The 20,490-nt window shown below is 43.6% G+C and overlaps 1 protein-coding gene across 28 annotated transcripts in view; it reads right to left on the bottom strand.

The window, feature by feature from the left end:
• tnikb (TRAF2 and NCK interacting kinase b) overlaps positions 1–20,490 on the bottom strand; it is a 72,629-nt gene that overhangs the window by 12,420 nt on the left and 39,719 nt on the right. For 2 of the 28 annotated variants that reach the window (XM_023949995.2, XM_078938863.1), the window contains exons 9-23: positions 20,254–20,332; positions 19,971–20,146; positions 19,828–19,894; positions 19,514–19,712; positions 19,228–19,344; positions 17,804–17,953; positions 15,759–15,956; positions 13,796–14,083; positions 11,367–11,531; positions 9,641–9,880; positions 8,725–8,831; positions 8,521–8,636; positions 4,787–4,878; positions 4,583–4,606; positions 999–1,180 (exon numbers count right to left, since the gene is read on the bottom strand). In XM_023949995.2, the coding sequence (XP_023805763.1) occupies positions 999–1,180; positions 4,583–4,606; positions 4,787–4,878; positions 8,521–8,636; positions 8,725–8,831; positions 9,641–9,880; positions 11,367–11,531; positions 13,796–14,083; positions 15,759–15,956; positions 17,804–17,953; positions 19,228–19,344; positions 19,514–19,712; positions 19,828–19,894; positions 19,971–20,146; positions 20,254–20,332 (2,200 nt within the window). The remainder of the gene's footprint in view (positions 1–998; positions 1,181–4,582; positions 4,607–4,786; positions 4,879–8,520; positions 8,637–8,724; positions 8,832–9,640; positions 9,881–11,366; positions 11,532–13,795; positions 14,084–15,758; positions 15,957–17,803; positions 17,954–19,227; positions 19,345–19,513; positions 19,713–19,827; positions 19,895–19,970; positions 20,147–20,253; positions 20,333–20,490) is intronic. The other 26 variants (XM_023949997.2, XM_023950001.2, XM_078938866.1 and 23 more) reach the window with 23 other exon arrangements.

Below are 20,490 nucleotides of genomic sequence, written 5' to 3'. Positions count from 1 at the left end.
CATACCATTGTGGTAAACGTATCGTGAAGCATTAGGAGTATTGACGTACGGGTGATGCTGTCGTGCGGTGTCACATCGTATTCTTGATCACATCCAGTTTTAGTTCCTAATGTAAGTTAGTGATTGGGTTTGTCGTCTCTCTTCCTATAAAATATAGTTCCCTCCATGTTTTTATCTTTTCAGTCACCCGATCACCTGTTTTGCCATCTTATTGTCATCTACCATAATTTCTATGTATGTTTGTCCAGTCTGGGTTGGTTCTTGTTTTTCTAAATCGTGCTTCAGTTTTTTTTAGATAATTTCCTTTGTTTCTTTAAAAAAACATGCCTCAAAGGCATAAAAGCAGAAACATCCAATTTCTGTACCATTGACTGTATTAGAGAACTGGACTGAGTGACCCCTCCCCCTTGGTGTTCCAAACAGGAAGTACCTGCTGGCTCCGAGAAGCCAAAATGCCGTAAACTTCTATACAGAAATAAACAGCTGTTACTCAGTCATTCTATTGGTCAGAATAACCATTCTTGCTTTGATTTTTTTTTTTTACATGTTTTGATAATCCTCTTTACTTTAAATAAATTTTCAGTAGTTTATTCAAGTTATAAACTGAACAATCAGATGCCTTAATAAAAATATTTGGTCTCACATTGAATGCTGCAAACATTTGATTGACGGATTTTGTGAAAGCTTTCAAGTAGTAGGGGTGTGGGCTAAGATCAATCCTTATTGGTGAGAGTGGTTGCCATGGAAACTATGACTAAAAACGACACCGACCAATCACTGCATACTGATGTTGTCTGGCTCCAACATGGCGGCGTCAATATCGTTGAAAAATTGCGACTGAATTAATTCATTTGGTTGGAGCCCTGAATAAAACCATTTTTTATGGAGGACGTCACCCTCACTCACTCCAGTCCTCAATTGCAGTCAAATGACTTAAACATCAAAACAACCAAACCTTTGGTTGAAGGTTAACAGGAAGCAGAAATGAAGCTTCTCACATAATGCGCGGTATGTCACTGACGGCCACGGTCCCATCGTTAGCTCCGCCCTCTCCCTCCTCATCCTCGCTGCTGTGAGACTCTTCACTGGACGAGGAGTAGTCTGTCACCTTGGCGGGCGGGCGGTTGGTCTCCTCCCCCTGCCGCAGCTCTCTTAGCTCTTTAGCCAGAGCTGTGAGATCCTGGAGGACGAGAATGTAGCCATCACACCGAGATTTGTTTCCATTTCTGCTCGGTTTTCACATTTTTGGGGAAAAACGGGAGAATTTAATGTGTTTGCTTCTCTCAAATAAATGTTTTGGATTTATCCTCCCATCAAATCTGCATATGGCGTTGGACCAGACTGCAGGTCAGACGCATGAGCACATCTACATTGTCATTTATTGAAGTCCGCTGAGACAACTGTGTTGTAATATTGGGGTATATCAATAAAACTGAATTGAATCGAAGCCAGAAACAAAACTGTGGCTGACTGGTTTATTTTTCAAAAAACAAACAATCAAACAGACCATGCAGGAGGTTTGTGTGTTTCATTCAGTGTCAGCCAGATCACTTCATTTCATTGGGGGGGGGGGGTATCGAGCAGGAGGAGCGTGAACCAAAGCATGCCTCAGGGTTTCAGGTTTAACAGACTTCAGGCAGCCTGGGTGCATCAGCAGCCACAGAGAAAAGGACAGAAACGCTCGGATGGGGTGTCCTGTCACCACACTGCTGCAGAATCTCGCTTCTGCTTTCCCGGTTCTAACGGTTACTCTGCAAGAAACCTCAGATGCAATCTGATCAGTCACAGAGGTCCTCTTCACTTTGAGGGAGCCAGTTTTGAATGTTCAAGTTCTAACGTGAGTCTCCAGTGGTTTTACTGCACCAGTTCTTAGACTTAGTAGTTCAGACAGAGAAAAGGAATCACAAGGACTTCATTTGGAGCTGCCCACAGCTGCTGGGTTTGGACTCTTGGTTCAAATCAAACCAAAGGAGAGAAGGACCTGCTCCTCTCTGAGGAGGACAGGATGAAGACCATCGTTGGATAACACCAGGGAAGAAGATGGACAATGATCCTTCAGTTCAGCTCCCTGTCCAGAGGAGCACAGCCCGCTCTGCAGCTCCAAGAACCAGAGCCGGCAGAACCTTAAGGCCTCAGGTCCAGGCCCTGCATCAGGTCCTTAAACCCTCACGTGGGGTACAAGGACTTCAGATTGACACAGAGACTTCTCTGGTGTTTTATCTGTATGCTCGACTGATGTTTTTTTCCACTTCTGTCTCTGCGAATGACCTGTGAATATCAGTGACACCTTGCTTTGATGGGGGGGGGTCCAGTCCACAGGGGTAGCTAAATCTCCTTGCTGCTGTCAGTGGACAACGGTTCGAGTTAGTAGTGGATGGCGGATGATGGGCTGCGGCCTACTCCAGTTGTACTCGTTTCCCTCCCTAGATTAAACTGCAGGTTCAGCTTCAGGAAGCTGGTCCGGTCTGACGTCCGGGAGCTGAGGAGCTGAGACAGATCATCCAGCAGAGGAGCTGTGGACGCCAGAACCAACGTGAGGACGCTCTGCAGCAGTGTGGGACTGAAGGGACCATCACAGCAGGAAACAGAAGCAGCATTAAAATACCCACGTTGGAGATCACAGCAGGGACAGCTGTATGCAGGAGCATGTGTGCGACAGGGGGGGTAATGTGGGGAGAGTCTGTGTTTTCTTACCAACTCCTCCTGATGGGAGAGAGAGTGACGGTAAAATGAAGCGAGGAAGAAAGAGAGAGAGAGAGTGAATGTGGAAATGAAAGCAGATGTGCCTCAAGAGGAAACAGGAAGTGCTTGAACAGGAAGTGACATGAAGATTCCCGCAGGAAATTATCAGCCAATCTGATCAACTTCCTGCCTGATGAATTAAAAAAAAAAAACAGCGGCATCACTTCAACCAGAAAGATGAGGGAACAACAACGAAAAGTCATGCTTGTGCTGATGAAAAAAACAAAACATGTTTTGAAAAACATTCTGCTCAAATCATGTCGGCTATAATTTACTTCCAGAAAAAGCAAAGACTTTGTGTATTTGGAAAATATTACTTCATCAAGCAGAGAAACTTTAGTAGAGTAGAGAATACTTCATTAATCACCATCAGCAGAAATCTAGCCCGCTCGTGCAACACTTTAAAACGTAAAGAACCACTCCCATCATCCTTTGATCTATTTTCATAGTCTTCTCAGAGATCTTTTAATTGTGATTATGCCGTTTTTAGCCAAATACAAAAAGCTTGGGCCGTTTTCTAGGCCATAGTTTCTGCGGAGCAGCAGGAGTTCATTAAAATATTCCACTCTGAGTTGTGGGCGGGACTGTTGGCGAGGTATAAGCCCGCCCCCTTCCCATCATCCATCCAAACGTTAGCGGTGTAACAAAAACGGCAAGCAATATCGGAGCTATCCGGCCGTACAGTTCTGATCCAGATTCCAGCTCAGACCAGGAAAACAAAGACGTTCTTGGATCTATCTGTCTGACAGGATGATCAGAATGGAGCGGAGCAGGCAGACTGTGGCCCGCCGATTGTTGCTTCTACACCAAAACTCCAACCTTTTTCCAACGGCATTTTGTCATCTGCTCCTAATTCACAATGAATTAAATAAATAAATACTCAGAAATGCAAATTTTTACTTACAACTGTTCTGTATTGTCAGAAACAAGAACATATCAAAACACCAAAAACACAGTTTTCCTGTGAGTGGGTCTTTAAGAGAGGAGAGCTTCAGAAATACACTTGATATTTCAAAATAAAGTTAACACAAATAAATTTGACAAGTTTTAGATTTAGTCTAAATCAATGCTATTGTTGCAACAGTTTGGGTAATTAACGGACTAACTTAAAAGAGCAAAATTAACTGTGCCAGAAAATCAGGAATTTCTGAACTAGAGAAATGTTTTCCATATTGTCGAACAAAAGGCTCACATACTTTTCTAAAGCAACTACACATTTACAAAGTACAAAAATCTCAAAATGTTTTCTTCTGTGATTTCTTTGGAGAAAGCAACAATGATTTTAGGATGAAATTGTATTTTTTCCTGACTGTGAAGAGGAAAATGGTCTGAGAGCAATGAAGAAATGCAATCTAGACCAGAGAGCAAAATAAACAAAAACTAATTTAAATGTGCACATATTACTGAAACACATTAAAAATGCCAGGGAACTTCTTTGATTAATTTTAGCAGGAAATAATCTCACATGTAAAACATGTCCTAAACCTGAAAGGTAACTTACGATAAAATGTTGGGAGAAGTGGAAGTTAGTGAAGACAGTGAAAAGTTTTAGGGTATTTAAGGTATTTTTTGCAAACATGATCCAGAGCTGCCCTTTGGGTCATCTAATCGTCTTTAAGGAACAATTTACAAAAATCAGAGTTTTCTGGAAGTTTTAGACACGAACAGCTCTTTAGTGTCACTACTTTGTTGCAGATTCAGAACAACAGAAAGAATTCATACCAGGGTGACATTTGTCAACGTTTTACAGGCATTTGTGTGAAACTTTTGGGGAGAAACCAGCAAAGTTTGCACAACAGAAAAAAGAGGAGTAGGGGTGAAAGAGGAGAATGCCACTGACCTCATCTACAGCTCTCTTATAGCTCTGAAGGACGGATGGAGGACAGGATGAGAGGAGAGACAGGCAGAGTGAGAACGAACAGCTCCATGGTTATCCCACAGACAGACAGTTACTTAACGTGTGCTCTAGAGGAGTTTGTGGGACTGACGCACACAGACGGATGGATGTGTGTGTGTGTGTGTGTGTGTGTGTGTGCGCGCTCACTGCAGGCCTGCTGGGCCGCGTCATCTCTCTGCTGTCGTCTTTGGCATCGTGGGAAGAAAGAGCCAAACTTTCAGAGTTAGACGCTGCATTACCTGAACAGCAAACAGACAGAGAGGCAGCTGTGAGAGGAGACGTCTTTACGGACACAACACTCTAAGAACATGTTAAAATAGAGAAAACATTGTAACATCGGGCTATACAAATACAACGGAATTGAACTGAATTGAGAAAGAGTTGCTAGAACAGAAAGTAAGAGCTGTAAGGTGAACTCTACGTAAGATCAAAACTCAAAGAAACACTTTTCCATCCTCATTCAGACTGTTGGAGGGGGAAGCAGGTGACCCGGCAAACCGGGCAGTATTTTACTGCAATGTCAGCAGTATAATACTGTACGAAAGCTTTAATGTATTTTACGGTAAACATTTATGAATTGTGGCAACTTATTGTAAAAAGCAATGGATTTTGGGAATTATCCTCATCATTACTGTAATTTCCCAGTAACTGTGAATCAGTTATAAGAATTGTATTCTTCAATTCTGCTCCCTTCCAATCATGAAAATGTTTAATAGGTAAAACCAACATGTAAACATTTGGGCATAGATCATTTTCATGAAAGGAACAAATAAATAAATGAAAATGAATGAAATTAGTAAAGTAAGAAAAAGGCCCACGAAAATACAGCCAATCACAAACAACTTGGAATCATTGTCCACAAGTTTTTTAATCTTTGACAAACATTGGATGATTGTCGTAAATGAAACAGCTAACTTAAATATAAATAGATATGGATTTAATGCATGACTAATGCTGTCATGTGAAAAAAGGAACGTCTGATTGAATCTATCAACACTTTCAACAGTTATTGTAAAGCTTTTGTTTTTAGGGTCTCGGCTAGTTTACCATTTTATTATAGGTCCTTTAAAACTGTATTGACGTGGTGGTGCAGTGGTTAGCACTATCACCTCACTATCTCTGCTAGAGGTCCTCGGTTCAAGTCACAGTGGGAACCGCTGTGTGTTGACTTTGTATATTCTCTCTGTGCGTCTTTGGTTTAATTCCAGTTAAAAAATAAAGGATTGTCTGGTGTTGCATTGATCTAAGAGTTCATTCAATGTGAATGTGGAATTGGCTAAAAACAGCTGCAAGAGTGACACTGATGAACGGAGTAAAAAGGTGAAAATGGCCTAAAAACAGCTAAAGAAGTTGTCATAAGAGAACCACGGTAACTTTTTATTTACCATATTTAATGTACTGTAAATAAACTGGAAATGAAAATATGGTAATATTATCGTCAAAGGAATCAGAGTATAATTACTGTGGAAACATTTACAATAACTACTGGCAGCTGGATGCCAGTAACTACTGTTTTTTTATTTTATGTTAGTAAAGCTGTAAAATGAAATGCAGTCAAATATCAGTGTTCTCTATTTCATTTTACAGCTTTACTACTGTAAAATGAAATCCAGTACACAGATATTCTTTCATTTTATAAAGTTGTAAAATGCTTTACAATAATTACTGGCATCCAGCAGCCAGTATTTACTGTAAAATCTACAGCAACTATTTTACAGTGCAGTTCTCCAGGAAACAGGAACTTTTTCACTCTGCATGGTGTTTGGGTCCCAGGGACCCGATTTCAATTTTCATCTTATGACAGCTGTGTGCGCTAGTGTGCATGTCTGCATATGTGTGAGTGCGCCTTTGTTGTGTCAGTGGGCATTTGTGCGCACACATGTGTGTGTGTGTGTTCACGTTTTCTGCCAAATCCAAGAGCCAGCACTACCTGCTTTCACATTAGGATCCCTGATGTTGTGTGCCAGTGTGATCATAACGACAACACTGACTGCAGGTGTGGGAGGATCAGTGACAGAAATCATCAGCGAATACAGCCCAACGCCACAAAGGGAGGGAGGAATCAAACAAACAGCTGCAAACAGAAGACTCTGTCTGAGGGGATGTTCTTTAACACTTTGCACATGTCAGCATTCGTGTCTCCAGAGGCCATAAACACCTAATAGAGCCAAAGCCGACTGGAAGAAGATGCTGGTGAAGGTTCAGGAAACTCTGTCTCTACAGTGTGTGATGCTGTTGCAGTGGATGGCTGAAATCCTTTTTTTTTGCCAGAGAAATTCCTCATTATTTCCATCATGCCATTGTTTGAAGTTGAGACCTCCAGCCACAAAAGCAGCAGAGCAGAATATGTGGAAAGATCAGGCAGGACAAAGACGGGACTGTCCTGCAGCTCCAACATTTTGTTTGGTTTATTTGCTAAAAATGGAGCAAGAGAGACTGAGCGGTACTTTTCCACAAGCGATGCGCCTAAAGTGGGTTTCTTCAACAATGGTCTAGTTAACAGCTCTTTGGAAGTGGTTGGGAAGGTGCCAGTTGGGACAGTGTTAGTGTGGGTGCCAGCGCTTGTAGGAGAGAAAATGGGGTGAAGTGGAGATGTGAGGGAGTGATGAGAGAGGAGTCCAGATTCTTTTGTGAGGCAGGAAAAGGAGGGGATGGTTGTGATGTTGGAAGCTATGGCAGTACCTCCCTCTGGAGGAGAGAAATTGAGGCTGCCTGCTCGAAGCTTCAATGTCTTCAGCAGTAACAGGTGTGGGTGGAGAGGAAATAGAAGAGATTTTTTTATTTGGAGCTGGTTCTTTAGTGTCTTTGATGCTGCAAGCATCCACACTTCACCTCAGGATTTGCAGCCAACTTGAAAGAAGCAAATGTTTCAGTGGAGACAGGTCCATCCAGAGTGTTGGTGTGGCGCAGGTTGAGTGTGTTTGTGCGGTGAAAGAACATTCCAGAAAAGCACTCTAAACTCTACTGTAACTCCATCAAAGAGCAAAGACTTGTACATGTTCTGCAAAGCCATATTTTGCAGAACCCCCTGCAACATGTGAAAAGCTTTATAGAAGCTCAGAAAAAAGAACACTGAGGAGGACTACGGTAGATGGAGGGACAGCTAAAGTCAAATCCAGCAATGATGACTGGTGGATGGATCATTAGTCCTGTGACTGAAACACAGACCATCCATCATTTACAGGACCAGTGTGACACAATGGATATTTCTGGAAACTGGACAGTAAAATATATCAGAGGGTCCTTTTTAAATCATAGAACAGAAATATAAACCTTTGTTTTGCAAAAGTGAGGACAGTGATCGGCCTTCACTCTGGGACAGTTCAGTTGTGTCGGTATGAAGCGATGTTCACACCCTCCTCGGCAGTGCACCTTCAGGTGACCACTTCCAATGAAAAGTCGATGTAAACACACACAGGTGCACGTTTTGGGCTTCTGCATTCACACGTCACTTCCTAAGTCGGCTTTCAGGCCAAACGTGTGACTATTGAACACAAGTTAAACTGGCTGAACTTTAACCAATAAGGGACTTGGATGTGGTAGTGACATTTGGGTAGTGTTTTTTTTTAATTCACGGAAGTGCAAACCGTTTGTAAATTGATGATGGCGGATAAAAGAATAATTGCGGTTTGTGTCCGGCTGAAATTCTATGAGACCAAGTCTTTTATGTAGCTGAGTAGAGCTGTGAAAGAAAAAACCTGGATCAAAATTCACCAGATTGGCACCAAGCAGAGACTTCACACCTCTTCCAGCTCTTAGAATCGGGCAGCAACGTTCCAGTGTGAACACGGTATGTTGAAAGCGCGTTCAAGAACCTGCGTTCAGTGTACACATGCCCAGCGCGAACGTAGCATGAGGAGGTAGCTCCCTCTGTGGTTCACCTCTCTCGTTGGAGCCTCCCTGAGAGCTGGGGGTGCTGGAGCTGGACGAGCTGCCGCTGCTTGCCCTCTTCAGGGCTGAATCTATGGAGATGTCTGTCCTCCGCAGATCAGGGTTGCTGCAAAGGACAAAGGTGAGATACATTCATGAGGGAAATGACCAAATCTCAGAAAGGCCGGGAGTCGTGCTGCTCTCTGGGTCGGTACCTGGCCCGTATGAGGTGAGCTCCGGCCCGAGGTCCAAGTCCAGGACCGTTTCCAGGAGAGTTCTTCCTGACCAAAGCAGGAGAAATGGAGGTTGTCCTCTGAGGAACCTAGAAAAACAGTATTTGAAAGTTATAATCTGAACAGGATTCACATGAATAATGTCACAAAAAATCTGTTCTTTAAATTTTCTACGGTTTTCTGAATAAATACATACTACAGTGACTTCTAATGAACTATTCACTCAGAATCTTGAGTCACGGGTATCATGAACCCCTTTTTTGTTCTGGAGATGGACCCGTCATCACCATCAAAGCTGTTTATTTACCATCGTATAGATTAAATTCATGCTAATCCTGTAAAGTTTTATCTGATATTAGTTTGGAATACCATATTTTTCTGAGTTTAAGTCGCGATTTTTTCCATAGCTTGGTTGTGGCTGCGACTTATACTCAGGTGTGACTTATCTATGGTATGCTTTTTTACTTTGAAAATCGTGTTTGGTGAACACAGCATTACATCAGATTTGGAGGAGTTGTTCAAAAGTGTCACACTTTTCTCCCAAAAGTGCGACTTTTATGATTTTTCCTTCTTTGTTGTGCATTTTTTTGCTGCTGCGACTTATGCTTTGGAGCAACTATGATCATGACTGCATCATCTGCATATTGTGAAACAAGAAAAAGCTTTTCCACTGTCACATGTGTGTTCAACTACACGCTTGATTTCTTTACATGTTTGGAGTCGCCCTGGGTTTGTGTGACTGGGAGGTGCAAAGAACTAAAAGCGTCATTTTCCCCACATTCACAGACACAGGAAATACAGAAATAGATTCACAGCAACAAAAAGAACAATCAAAAGTTCATTTGTGAACGACACCAATGACAGCAGACTCGGACTGGACAGCCAGCTGTGCAGAAACCTTGGGAGGCATGTCGTCATCCTGCCGCAGCCACGAGCTGCGGTCCAGTTTGTCGAGGGGGGGCGCCAGGCGGGACATGGGCGGGGGAGGAGGGGTGTCGGAGGTGGGGTCGGAGTTCTGCCGAGGCATCGGAGGCCGGGAGGGTGAAGGCGATGCCGAGGAGGAGGACACACCGTGGGGGTCGTACAGGGACTGGGAGCCTGAGAGGCCGTGACTCCTCACCTGCACCAGGTGGGCCATCTGAACACACACATGCGCGCGCACACACACAAACACACACAGGCAGGAAACAAGCAGAGTTGAGGAGGAAGAGCAGGATCAGGAGGTTTAAAGTGAAGAGGATCTGATGCAGGGGGAGTGAGGAAGGTGGAAGAATGAGGTGAGAAAGAGGTGCGTTCACACCACTCATGCTGACAAAATGATGGAAGGAAGTCCTGAGCGCTCCTGTCCCCCACCCACTAAAGACGGCGCTGAGCGCTATGCTGCGGCGTCCTCATGCTTCCAGCTCTTTTTCTGACCGTTTTTACCACGGCTCTGCAGCTCTTGGTTACTGCTGTCACAGCAAGGCAGGATTAGAACCCCAGCAACAACACAGCATTCATTTTTATTTTGCTCTTTGTAATCATTTCGACAAAAGTAAATAACACTACTTCCGACCCAACTGTAGCAATATTGCAAACAAATGAAATATCAAGAAAAATAACAAAGATACAATACAGTATAGATGCAGCTGATGCAGCTGACTTAAGCTGTGGCTAAAAGGACTGACGGTCCTATAATACTCTAAGCGTCTCCTAAAATGCTATGAAAAGCCTGCGGTGGGACCCTTGACATTAAGGGCCCCTGGGCTTCTACCCATATGCCCCTGTGGTAAAGCCAGGGCAGTGTGACATCACATCTATGCAGCTATGAAACAGAGATCTGCTGCCACATTCAGACTGATATGGGACTGATGCTGGAACCATGGACTGTGAGTGTGATGACACCCATTGACAATGATTCACTTCTGGCTCCAACAAAATGAAGTCAATTCAGTCGTCAATTTCTCACAATACAGACATCGCCACGATGGAGCCAGACGTCGTGGCTGATCATCGATTGGTCCAAGTTGATCGAAGTTAATGTTTCTATGGTAACCGCTCTCACTAATCAGAAGTGAGCATGTTGCAAAGCCACACCCCTACCACTTGAAAGCGGGCAACACGAAATCTGTCAAACGTTTCAAACGTTGGATGTGGGAGTTAGATGTGCAGGTTCCACCTATTTTTACTGAGGCATCTAATTGGTCACTTTATAACTTGAATAACCTGAACAACAGTACCGAAAAACTATCGTAAAAAAGAGGATTATCAAGAAGATGTTAAAAAAGGTATCAGAGCAAGAATAATTATTCTGACCAATACAATGACTGAGTAACAGCTGTTTATTTCTCTACAGAAGTCTATGGGATTTTGGTACTTCCTGTTTGGAACACCAAGGGGGAGGGGTCACTCAGTCAATGACTGGACCCAAAGTCAATAGTCTGAGCTGATTTTGAGAAAAAAAGTGCAACTGCTCAGACTCTACATGTAAATTATGCTATTTGTGTTCCATTAGTTTATTTGATATTTATATATTTTTAAAACAAAAGTCTCTACTTTTCTGGATTTTCGGTTTGAGTAGCACTTCCAAAAGCTGAATAAAAACTATTCTCCAATTTGACCAGAAGTGACAGACGGCTCCTCACCTGCGGCTCCACAGAGCGGTGCATGGGTGGAGTCCGGGCCTGCTGGATTCCTCCGCTGCTGAAGGACTCGGAGCGCGGCGGCAGAGACGGGTCCGAGATTCGGTTGGAGACTTTATGCTGCAATGCAGGAGAAGTCTGTCTGTTCATCTCATACTGCTCCTCCACCTGACGCACACAACCAGACCACGGTCACTCAGAGCCCCAGCAGGGAGAGGTGAAGGGGTCCTCCTTCCCCTCTCTGCCTGTTCATTTGGGTTTTATTCATTCCAGGACACAACCAGCTATTTCAGGAAAAATCTCACAACTCAGGAGGAAAACTGCAAAGTCTAGTAATGTTGCTTTGAGCTATTTTTTAAGCTATTGTGAAGTTAAAAGGAAGAATTATTGTATGAAATGGGCGTATTTCTAATCAGTTTGACATCTTTTCACTAAAAGCTGTTAATGAGATCTATTGGATGAACTAAAGTTTGTTTTTCTGCAGTGAATCTTTTCTTAAAGTTACTCTGACTTTCTTTGCAAACTTAACATGCGGCTGAACTCCACAAATAAAGATAACTTTAAAAAAAGGGGGCTAGAATTTATTCCACTAGCAAAACTAGAAGCTGCTTCTTATACACACTTAAGGTTCAGTTTTTTACCTAAGATAAACAGCGAACACACAGCAAAACTGGTGTAGAACAAGCTTCTATGGTGTTTTACTGAAGCAGGGCGTCTGTTTCTGGCAGAATAAGTTTGTGATCCACACACAGCACAGGACAGTACACGTGTGTGTGTGTGTGTGTGTGATGGACAAGTCTTCTCCTGAAGCGTGGAGGGCAGACCTATCTGCTCAGTGTCTCCATGTGCAGCATCCACAGGGACTGACAGGAATAGCTACAGTTGCCCTACATCTGTCCGCCAGCTGCCACCAGGGGGCAGACCTGGACATGTGCCCTGTGGTGTAAAGTGTATGTGCATGTCTCGGTTATTAAGCTGCAAGAGGTGCAAATGTCACAAAGTGTGTGAGTCCACAAGCAGCAGTAAAAGTCGGCAGCGTTTGCCTGAAAGAGGAAGAAAACTGTTAGATGCTGAAGTGAATTCCTGAGAAAAATGAACAAACCATGCAACGGAAACCAGTTATTCACTTCAGTTTGAAAAATCCTCAGCATGACATGAACGCCCACAGAGTCAGACACCTGTGAAGCAGACACTGAAAGGAAGGCTGAAAGAGATTAGCTGCTCTCTCTTCAAAATACAGAAGAGCAGTTTTGTTGATGTAGAGACGTTTGTAAATGTTCTGATAGATCGAAAGAAAAGACGACAAAGGTCATATCCTCCAACAGGAGCTGCTTCCTAAAAAGCTCACTGACGGAAGCAAATCGTAAAAACTTTCATTGAAAGTTGCATTATTTGAGCTTATTTTAGGGAGTGATTCCTGTTTTTTCTGAACTGAATTGCATTGAAAGGCAGCTGGTTTGATGTTGACTGATGATGCACATGAGCCAGCAGAGGGCAGAGGACAGCTTCCTGCAGTGTTTTTTCTTTTTAATGGTAGCTAAACGCTGTATGCTAGCAGTACATTACATTACTTAAAAGGATTTTTGCTTTTTAAAAGGCCAAGGTAAAAATAACTGTAAATATTAAAATTGTTGTATTTTTTGTAATTAAATTACTTTTTATAATCTTGAACTCAAGCGGACCAAAGACAGGATGGATGGAATACGGAATTTTCAGACATTGGAGAAAAAAACGGTTCATACCTGATATTTACTAACGTTTACACATGTTTAGTTTCAATAAGCAAGTGTGGAAATTTGATTTTGAAATACTACAAAGCTGTAACATCTAAACACGTCGCGTCCTTAAACTTTGTGTCCAGCAGGTGGCGCCTTTTAACACAGATTCATCAAACAAGCAAAACAATTGTTTTTTTGTTGGCCTGTTTTTGGTTTATGGGTCCTATACTTTTAAAGAAAACATTCCCCCGCGTGACATTATCTTTCAAGCAGATACAAAGGTCTGTACGCTCACACGTTTAAGAAAAGCAGTAGAGGAGGACTTCAGGAGGGCTGCTATTTTTGATACAAAAACAAAAAGTCGTGGATTCAGGAAGAAAAAAGTCAAAGCTTTTTTTTTTTCTAAATGACCCTAGGGGTCATTATTGGAGAGTTGTTTGGATTTGACCATGCAGGTGTTAGCTGTAGGAGGAAAGAGGTTGAAAGCACCGACGGGTGCAAGAAGAGACAAGAAGAAAAGTCCCCATGAAAGAAAGAGGTGGAAAACGACGAAGGAGGGGGCCTCATCATTATGGGGGGTAATGAATCGCACAGTTGGAGAAATGAAGCTGGAAATGCAGGTCAGAGAAGAGCACGTTTCGTCAGGGGAGGGGGTGAGTATGCATCCAGGACAGCGAGCAGCATCAGAAAGCTTCCATTAATCTTCCGACTGACCCGGCGGCCGGGGCTTCGGCCCCTGGAGTCCAAGCTTCTGTCGAGGCTCCCGTTGGGACTGTGCCGCCGCATCACCGGCTCTGGGATGCAAGTGATGCGGATCACAGGGACGTGCATTTGGTCTCTGGCGGGGCTGATGTGGGCAGGGTAGGAGGGGGGGCGGGGCCGAGAAGGCTTGTATCCAGGAAGCAAGAGGAGGTTTTCCAGGTTGACGTCTCGCTTCTTCTCAAAGGAATGGTATTTCTTTGAAGGGATGCGCGGGGAGTTGCTCTGAGCTCGACGCATCACCTGGAGAGCAGGGCGGGTGTTTACAAGACAACACGTCAACAACTGTTCACAGCAAAAACCTCTGAGCCGGCATTTCTGGAAGCTGAAGAAAAGCCAGAACTGCTGTCAGAGCAAAAACGGACGAAGGATGAACCTGCAGACATTAACAACACCTGCTTCTGAAAAAGATATGGAGCCTCAGAACCAAAAAAACACCAGCAGAACCTCCAGAGCCGAACCTTTTATCACCGTCAGCAGCTTCCTCAGTCAGCTTTATCTATAGACAGTATCGATTTCTGAACTTTTTGAGGAGTAAACTAAACTAAAAAACTAAAAAAAGAAAAGCCATCAGCTTGGAAGAGGACGTGCAGAACTGAACATGATCTGTATTTGATGAATTTGTCTTTGAGAAGGTCGGCTGCAGACGTTGAGTCGGAGCGGGGATTCTTTTCAGAGAAAGCCTTCTCTTTGAAAAAGAAGAAAATTTGCTGTTTTATCATTTTGTTACAAACTTTCTGCATTTATTTTTATGTTTAAATAAAAAATGCAACATAAAAAATTGTTTTATTTTCAGGAAAAACTATTACTTTCGTTTTAGATCAATGTGGCTGCTGGTCACATCGTTTCTTTTGTTTTCTTTTATTTTGTTATTACTAATCTTAACTTCCATTTTTTCCCTAAAGAGCTTTGAGTTTGAATTTGAATTCCTCCTCAATACAGACCTTAGAAAACACCTTTTTCAGTTAGAACGATCGCTCAGACCAAACACTGTCTGTCAATCAATTCCTTTGAATACATTCTAATTGTGTAAATGTTACATTCAGTGTTTTTGTTTCCCCGTCTTTATCAACAGATCATTAGGTCTTCTATCAAAGTGACTGAGTGTCACAAGGACGTGGGAGGGGTCATTCTGTGACGCAGGTGTACGTTCAATGGTTAGACTGACGATGCTTATGCTTGTGGAATGTATGTTATGATTGGGCTACCCAGAATGCCTAGAGGGGGCCAACAGACAGAGGGGTTGATGGAAAGTTGTGTATATTTTTAAGCAAACTGCAATTATTCATTAGTGTTTATAAAATCCACATAAAGTGAAAGCTGCTCTTCTGGCTCTGCAAGAACAGAACTAAAATAAAAGCTTTGGGCCAAGCTTGCTGTTAAAAAAAATGTTTTTAGGGAGAAGATTCAGCCTTAAAGTTTTACACAGAACAGCTGCTGAAGCCTTTGGATTCAGACCGAGTTTTCTGCTCAAAGATCACATGATGAGTCGGTCTCAAAGCGAGGCAGCAGGCTGAGGGTTTATGAAGCCTGAAAGAAGCTGGTCTGCTGACAGACCCATTTCAGATTGTTGCTCTGTTGATTCATCTGTAGAAGGAGAAACATTCATTTCATGCTTCATTACTGTGGCTTGTGCAGGAGCAGCTCTGATGATACCTGCAGGGCAGAAATATCCACAAACACCATGGAAATGCTCCAGCTGCAGCTGTTAATGTTCGTAAAGTGAAAATGTCTTCACGTAGAGTTTTCCTTCTGAGTTAGCTAAAAAGAAACGAAAACTTGAAGCAGCCAAACCTTTTTTCTCAATGTAGGATACTAAAATGGCTGTAGTGATGGACGCCTGTGCATCAGTGTGGCTCCTCACAGTCGTCAGAAAGCCTGCAGGCAGGTCTGTGAGTCTCGGCACGTGTAGGTTTACCTCTTTGGCCCAAGTGGGCTTGTCGTTGTTGCTTGGCGCCTGGTCTTTGTAGTGGTACAGCTGCTTCTTGTCCTGCGGCGGGCGCGGCGGCTCCTGCTGCTGCTGCTGCAGAGACACGAGGTACGCCCGCTCCTGCTGCAGCTGCCTCTGCAGCCGCTCGGCCTGGCGCTGCTCCTCGATCTGCTTCCTCTTGTACTCCTGTCGGACAGAGACCAGAGGAGAGACTGAGGAGGAACAACGAGGAGATCTGATCCACAACCTCAATCCCAAACTTATAAAACAAGATGCAGTTGTCTACTCACAACAGAGCACAGATTACATTGAGGTTTCCACTGGTAAATGTTTGTTTTTCGTCAGCTAAATGAGTTCATCTAAAATGTGATGCTGCAGCAGATTTGAATATTTGGAGCAGAGGCAACAAACTGCTGAACAACTGGAAGTTTTTAGAAGAATTCATCTGGGAGAACATCCATTAACGAATGAGGTTAATCGGTATCAGGACAGGTGTGTGACGTGATTAGTTAAGGAGGTTTTCTAGAGCAGATGTTCTCCAATCTCTGAAAGAGAGCAAGACAGTTCCTCAATGTAAAACTTTTTTGTAGATCTTTTCAACTATAAAGAAAAAAGCAACAGGAGGTTAACAGAATCTGGAGAAATCTCTGTGCATCAACAAGAACACCAAACAGCTTCATCAATGCCTTCATGTCATTTTCTTTAAGTATCAGAGACATAACACATTGTCCAGGAATATTCCAGAGTCCTCCTCATCTGCAGATAAAATGAAGCCATATCTGATCACGGTCCAGAAGAACTGTGGTGTTCTGTGGACCCAGACTGCTTTAATAGTGGACAGAGAGTCCAGATGTGATGTTCTTGTTTGTGATCATGGACGTGTCCTCCAGGCTAAAGAGGACGGAGATGTTCCAGTGTTCAGTCTGAAGATGGTGCTTGGGGGGTTACAAAAATGCATACAATATGTGACAGCTTTGCAGAAGAAAATGAAAAGAAGTTACACCATGGCAACCGTTTACAACGTTTTTCAGAGTTGTAGCAGCTTCACATTTCAAAGGAGCTCATTTAGTGGAAAAAAGTCTCAACGTCATCATGTTGGACATTTGGCTTGTGTAGTTACAAAACCATTGGCATCCATCCGTCTATCCATTGATGCATCTATCCATCCATTGATCCATTGATCTATCCTTCCACCCATCCTTTCATCCATCCATTGATCCATCCACCCATCCATCCATTAATCTATCCATCCATCCATTAATCTATCCATCCATCAATCCATCCATTGATCCATCCATCCATCCATCAATCCCTCCATTCATATATCCATTGATCCATCCAACCATTGATCCATTGATCAATCATTCCATCCATCCATCCATCCATTAATCTATCCATCCATCCGTCCATCAATCCATCCATTGATCCATCCATTAATCTATCCATCCAAGCATCCATTAATCTATCCATCCATCCATCCATTAGTATATCCATCCATCAATCCATCCTTCAATCCATCCTTTCATCCATCCACAATCCCTCCATTCATCTATCCATTGATCCATCCAACCATTGATCCATTGATCAATCATTCCATCCATCCATCCATCCATCCATCCATCCAACCAACCTTCCATCCATCCATTGATCCCTCCCTCCATCCATCCATCAAATCATTCATACTTCCATCCCTCCATGCATCCTGCCATTGATCCATTCAACCATTGAACCATCCATCCTTGATGTTCTGCTCATCTTCAGTCCGTTGGAGGTTTCTTCAGGACAGCTGAGAGTTTCAAACCCAACTGACTTTGCCTCTCTGTGATCTGACAGAAGACTAACCAATCAGAACTAATCAGGAAGTAATTAGTAAACATTCAGCTACTTGATTTCAGCTCAGCGCAGCATTGATGAACCTGAGGAATGAGGCTTTTCTCTGTTGAGGATGACTCAAACATCACCTGCTGCTTTAAAAAATAACTTGCTTGGGATTCAGAAACATTCACATAGCCCCAAACACTTAAAAGACTTACAACTAGCTGGATCAGACTGTGGTTGTTGTTTGTCTGCACTTGTGTGTCGCCGTGTTGCGTTACCAGCAGTAAAGCCTGCTCCTGCAGGAGCTGCTGCTGCAGGATCTCCAGCTGCCTCTGCTCCTCTTCCAGCTGTCTACGGATGTACTCCTAACCAATCAGCACCCAGGCCAGCGTCAGGCGCAGCCAATTAGAACGCGACCAGACGGAGCGGAAGCAAATCAGAGCCCAGGCAACCAGTGACATCAGCAGAGCAGGAAATACAGAGAGGGAAGAGAAAGAGGAGGAGGACAGACAAAAGTAGATTTACTGAGGAGGTGTGAGATTAGTGATTTCCTCAGAAACAGACGGGGAAACTGAAATGAAAGAAGCAGCAGGGGGCCGTAAGAACAGAACAGAAAGGCATGCTTGTTATGGGGGGGAGGGGGGATGATCAAGATCAGCATGAATTTAGCTGAGAGACAGCAAGACGCATCTCTGAGAGGAAGAGCCCTCAGAAACCATCAGAACAAAATATCAGAAAAGATACTTTGTTCTGTTAAAAAAACCTTATCTTAAAGACCCACTCCTAGAAAATTGTGTTTTCAACATGTTTTTGTAGTACTTTCTTGTGATATAGTACATATAAAAGGAAAATTAAGCTTCAAATTGCATTTCTGATTAATTCTTTATTCAAATTGTTATGAATCACGAGCAGACGAAAAAAATGTTAGTTGAAAAAGCTTGTAGAGGTGACATAGAAGCTACAACTGCGAGCCACAAGCTCCCTGCTCTGCTCCATTCTGATGCATCCACTTGCAGACAAATAAGTCGTGTCCGAATCCCTTCACAACTCACTGTATGGTGCGTTTGCCATTTTGTAGCGGTGTCCAAATCAACAATTCCAAAATCAAGTGCCCAAGAAATTTCCCAGAAGTCTCTGCGAAAAAACAGTCTGCATCGATGCTCACCGGTTTGGCGAATATAGACCACAATGCATTGCGTCGGAACATTTTTTTTAATCAAAAAAATGTATTTAAAAGTGTTTTTTTTAATAAACCATCAACATTTTTATCTTCAGAAGACAGTGGACTCATAAATGATCGTCGCAAAACGCTGATATTAATTATATTTTAAGTTCGTGAAATCGATGATGTCATATCCGCCGTTTGAAAAAAAAAAAGGAGTGAGAATGACGTCTGAATTGCTTTTAAAGTTCAGGGCACTACATAGTCCTGCACTATATAGTTTTTTAGTTGTTAGGGGTTAGGGTGGGAATTCAGACATAGCTATAGATCCGTGTAGATCTGGAATCTGGATCTTAACTGTACGGCTGGATGGCTCCTGATGGAGAAGAATATCTACTCAATTCAAGTTTTTGTGATCCTTCATGAAACGCTTCAAGTTCCGCCCCCGTGTTAGCTGTCTGTCAGGTGATTCCTCACCTGTTCTCGTTCTGCGTGCCTCCTCTCCTCCTCCCGCCGGAGTTGCTCCATCTCCTCGTACCGTCTCCTCTGCTCGCGTTCTTGCTGCTTTCTGACATCCCGCTCCCGACGCTGTTGCTGAGGAGGAAAACAGTTCTGCATTTTATGCAATCACGAAAAGTAAAAGAGGAAAACACAACAGCCGAAGATTCTTTAGTCAAAATAAAATACAAACACATGAATTAATAAAATGTAGGAATTAAAATAAACTGGCACGATAAATATTTTCCACATAAAATAAAGTTACCTCTTCCAGCCGCCGCCGCTGCTCCTTCTGCTCCTCGATGCGTTTCTGCCTCTCTGCCAGTAGTTGGCGCATGTGCTCCTCGTTCTGCTGCTGCTCCAGCTGCTGGCGCCGGATCATCTCTGACCGCTCCTTATTGGCCAGCTGGAGGCGCAGGAAGTCCCTCCTTAGCGTGGACTCTCCAGGGATGTTGATGATGGAGCTGAAGGACAGCCAATCAGAGAAGAGTTAGCGGTACCCTCGCACCTGTTGGTCCCACTCGGGTTCTGTTTAGCTCTGGCCTCGGCAGAACCACACAGAACCTGCAGTACACTCACCTGGGCTCTCCCACGTCCCTCTCCTCATCCTCTTCCTCACTCCCACTGTACTCATACTCCGTCTCATCTGGGGAGACACAAGCTCCAGATCACGCAAATGGACCTAACAGCGGTGGGGGGGGTTCAGCGGGGACCAGCCTTACCCCTCTCCCCCCTCCTCTTCTTGGTGCGGTCGATGTGGTCCTTCAGCTGGATGCGGACCTGCCGTTCGTTGGGAAGGTCTCTGATGAAGGGGTGTTTGAGGAGCTGCTCGGTGCTCGGCCGCTGGCTGTGGCTCTTCAGTAGGCAGCTCTCGATGAAGGACTGGAACTTTTTGGACCTGGAGACACACGTGCATGAGTGAAGGGCAACGAGAGGACACACCTGACCCCTCCCCTCACTGAACCGGCACTGCAGCTTCATGAAGGTCCCAGATGTTTGACTCACCACTTCTTTGATTTGAGTCGGGGGGCTGGATTCCGGGGGATGAGGAAGAGCGCTCTCATAGGATGCATGTCACACAGAGCTGAGGAGGAAGAAGAGCAGTGAGCAGAGGAAGAAGAGGAGGCCAGACACAGAAAAAATATTAAAAGAACAGGAAAGGAAATTTAAAAAAGGTTTTAAAGAAAATATGAAAGAAATGGAGAAGGAAGAAAAGAAATGAGACAAAATTTACCGAAAAGG

The sequence above is a fragment of the Oryzias latipes genome, chromosome 20 (genome assembly GCF_053564925.1).
Source record: "Oryzias latipes strain Hd-rR chromosome 20, Olatipes_Hd-rR_3.1".
Taxonomy (NCBI): Eukaryota; Metazoa; Chordata; class Actinopteri; order Beloniformes; family Adrianichthyidae; genus Oryzias; species Oryzias latipes.
Note: the sequence above shows the minus strand (reverse complement) of the source record. Positions and strands in the feature narration are given on the sequence as shown.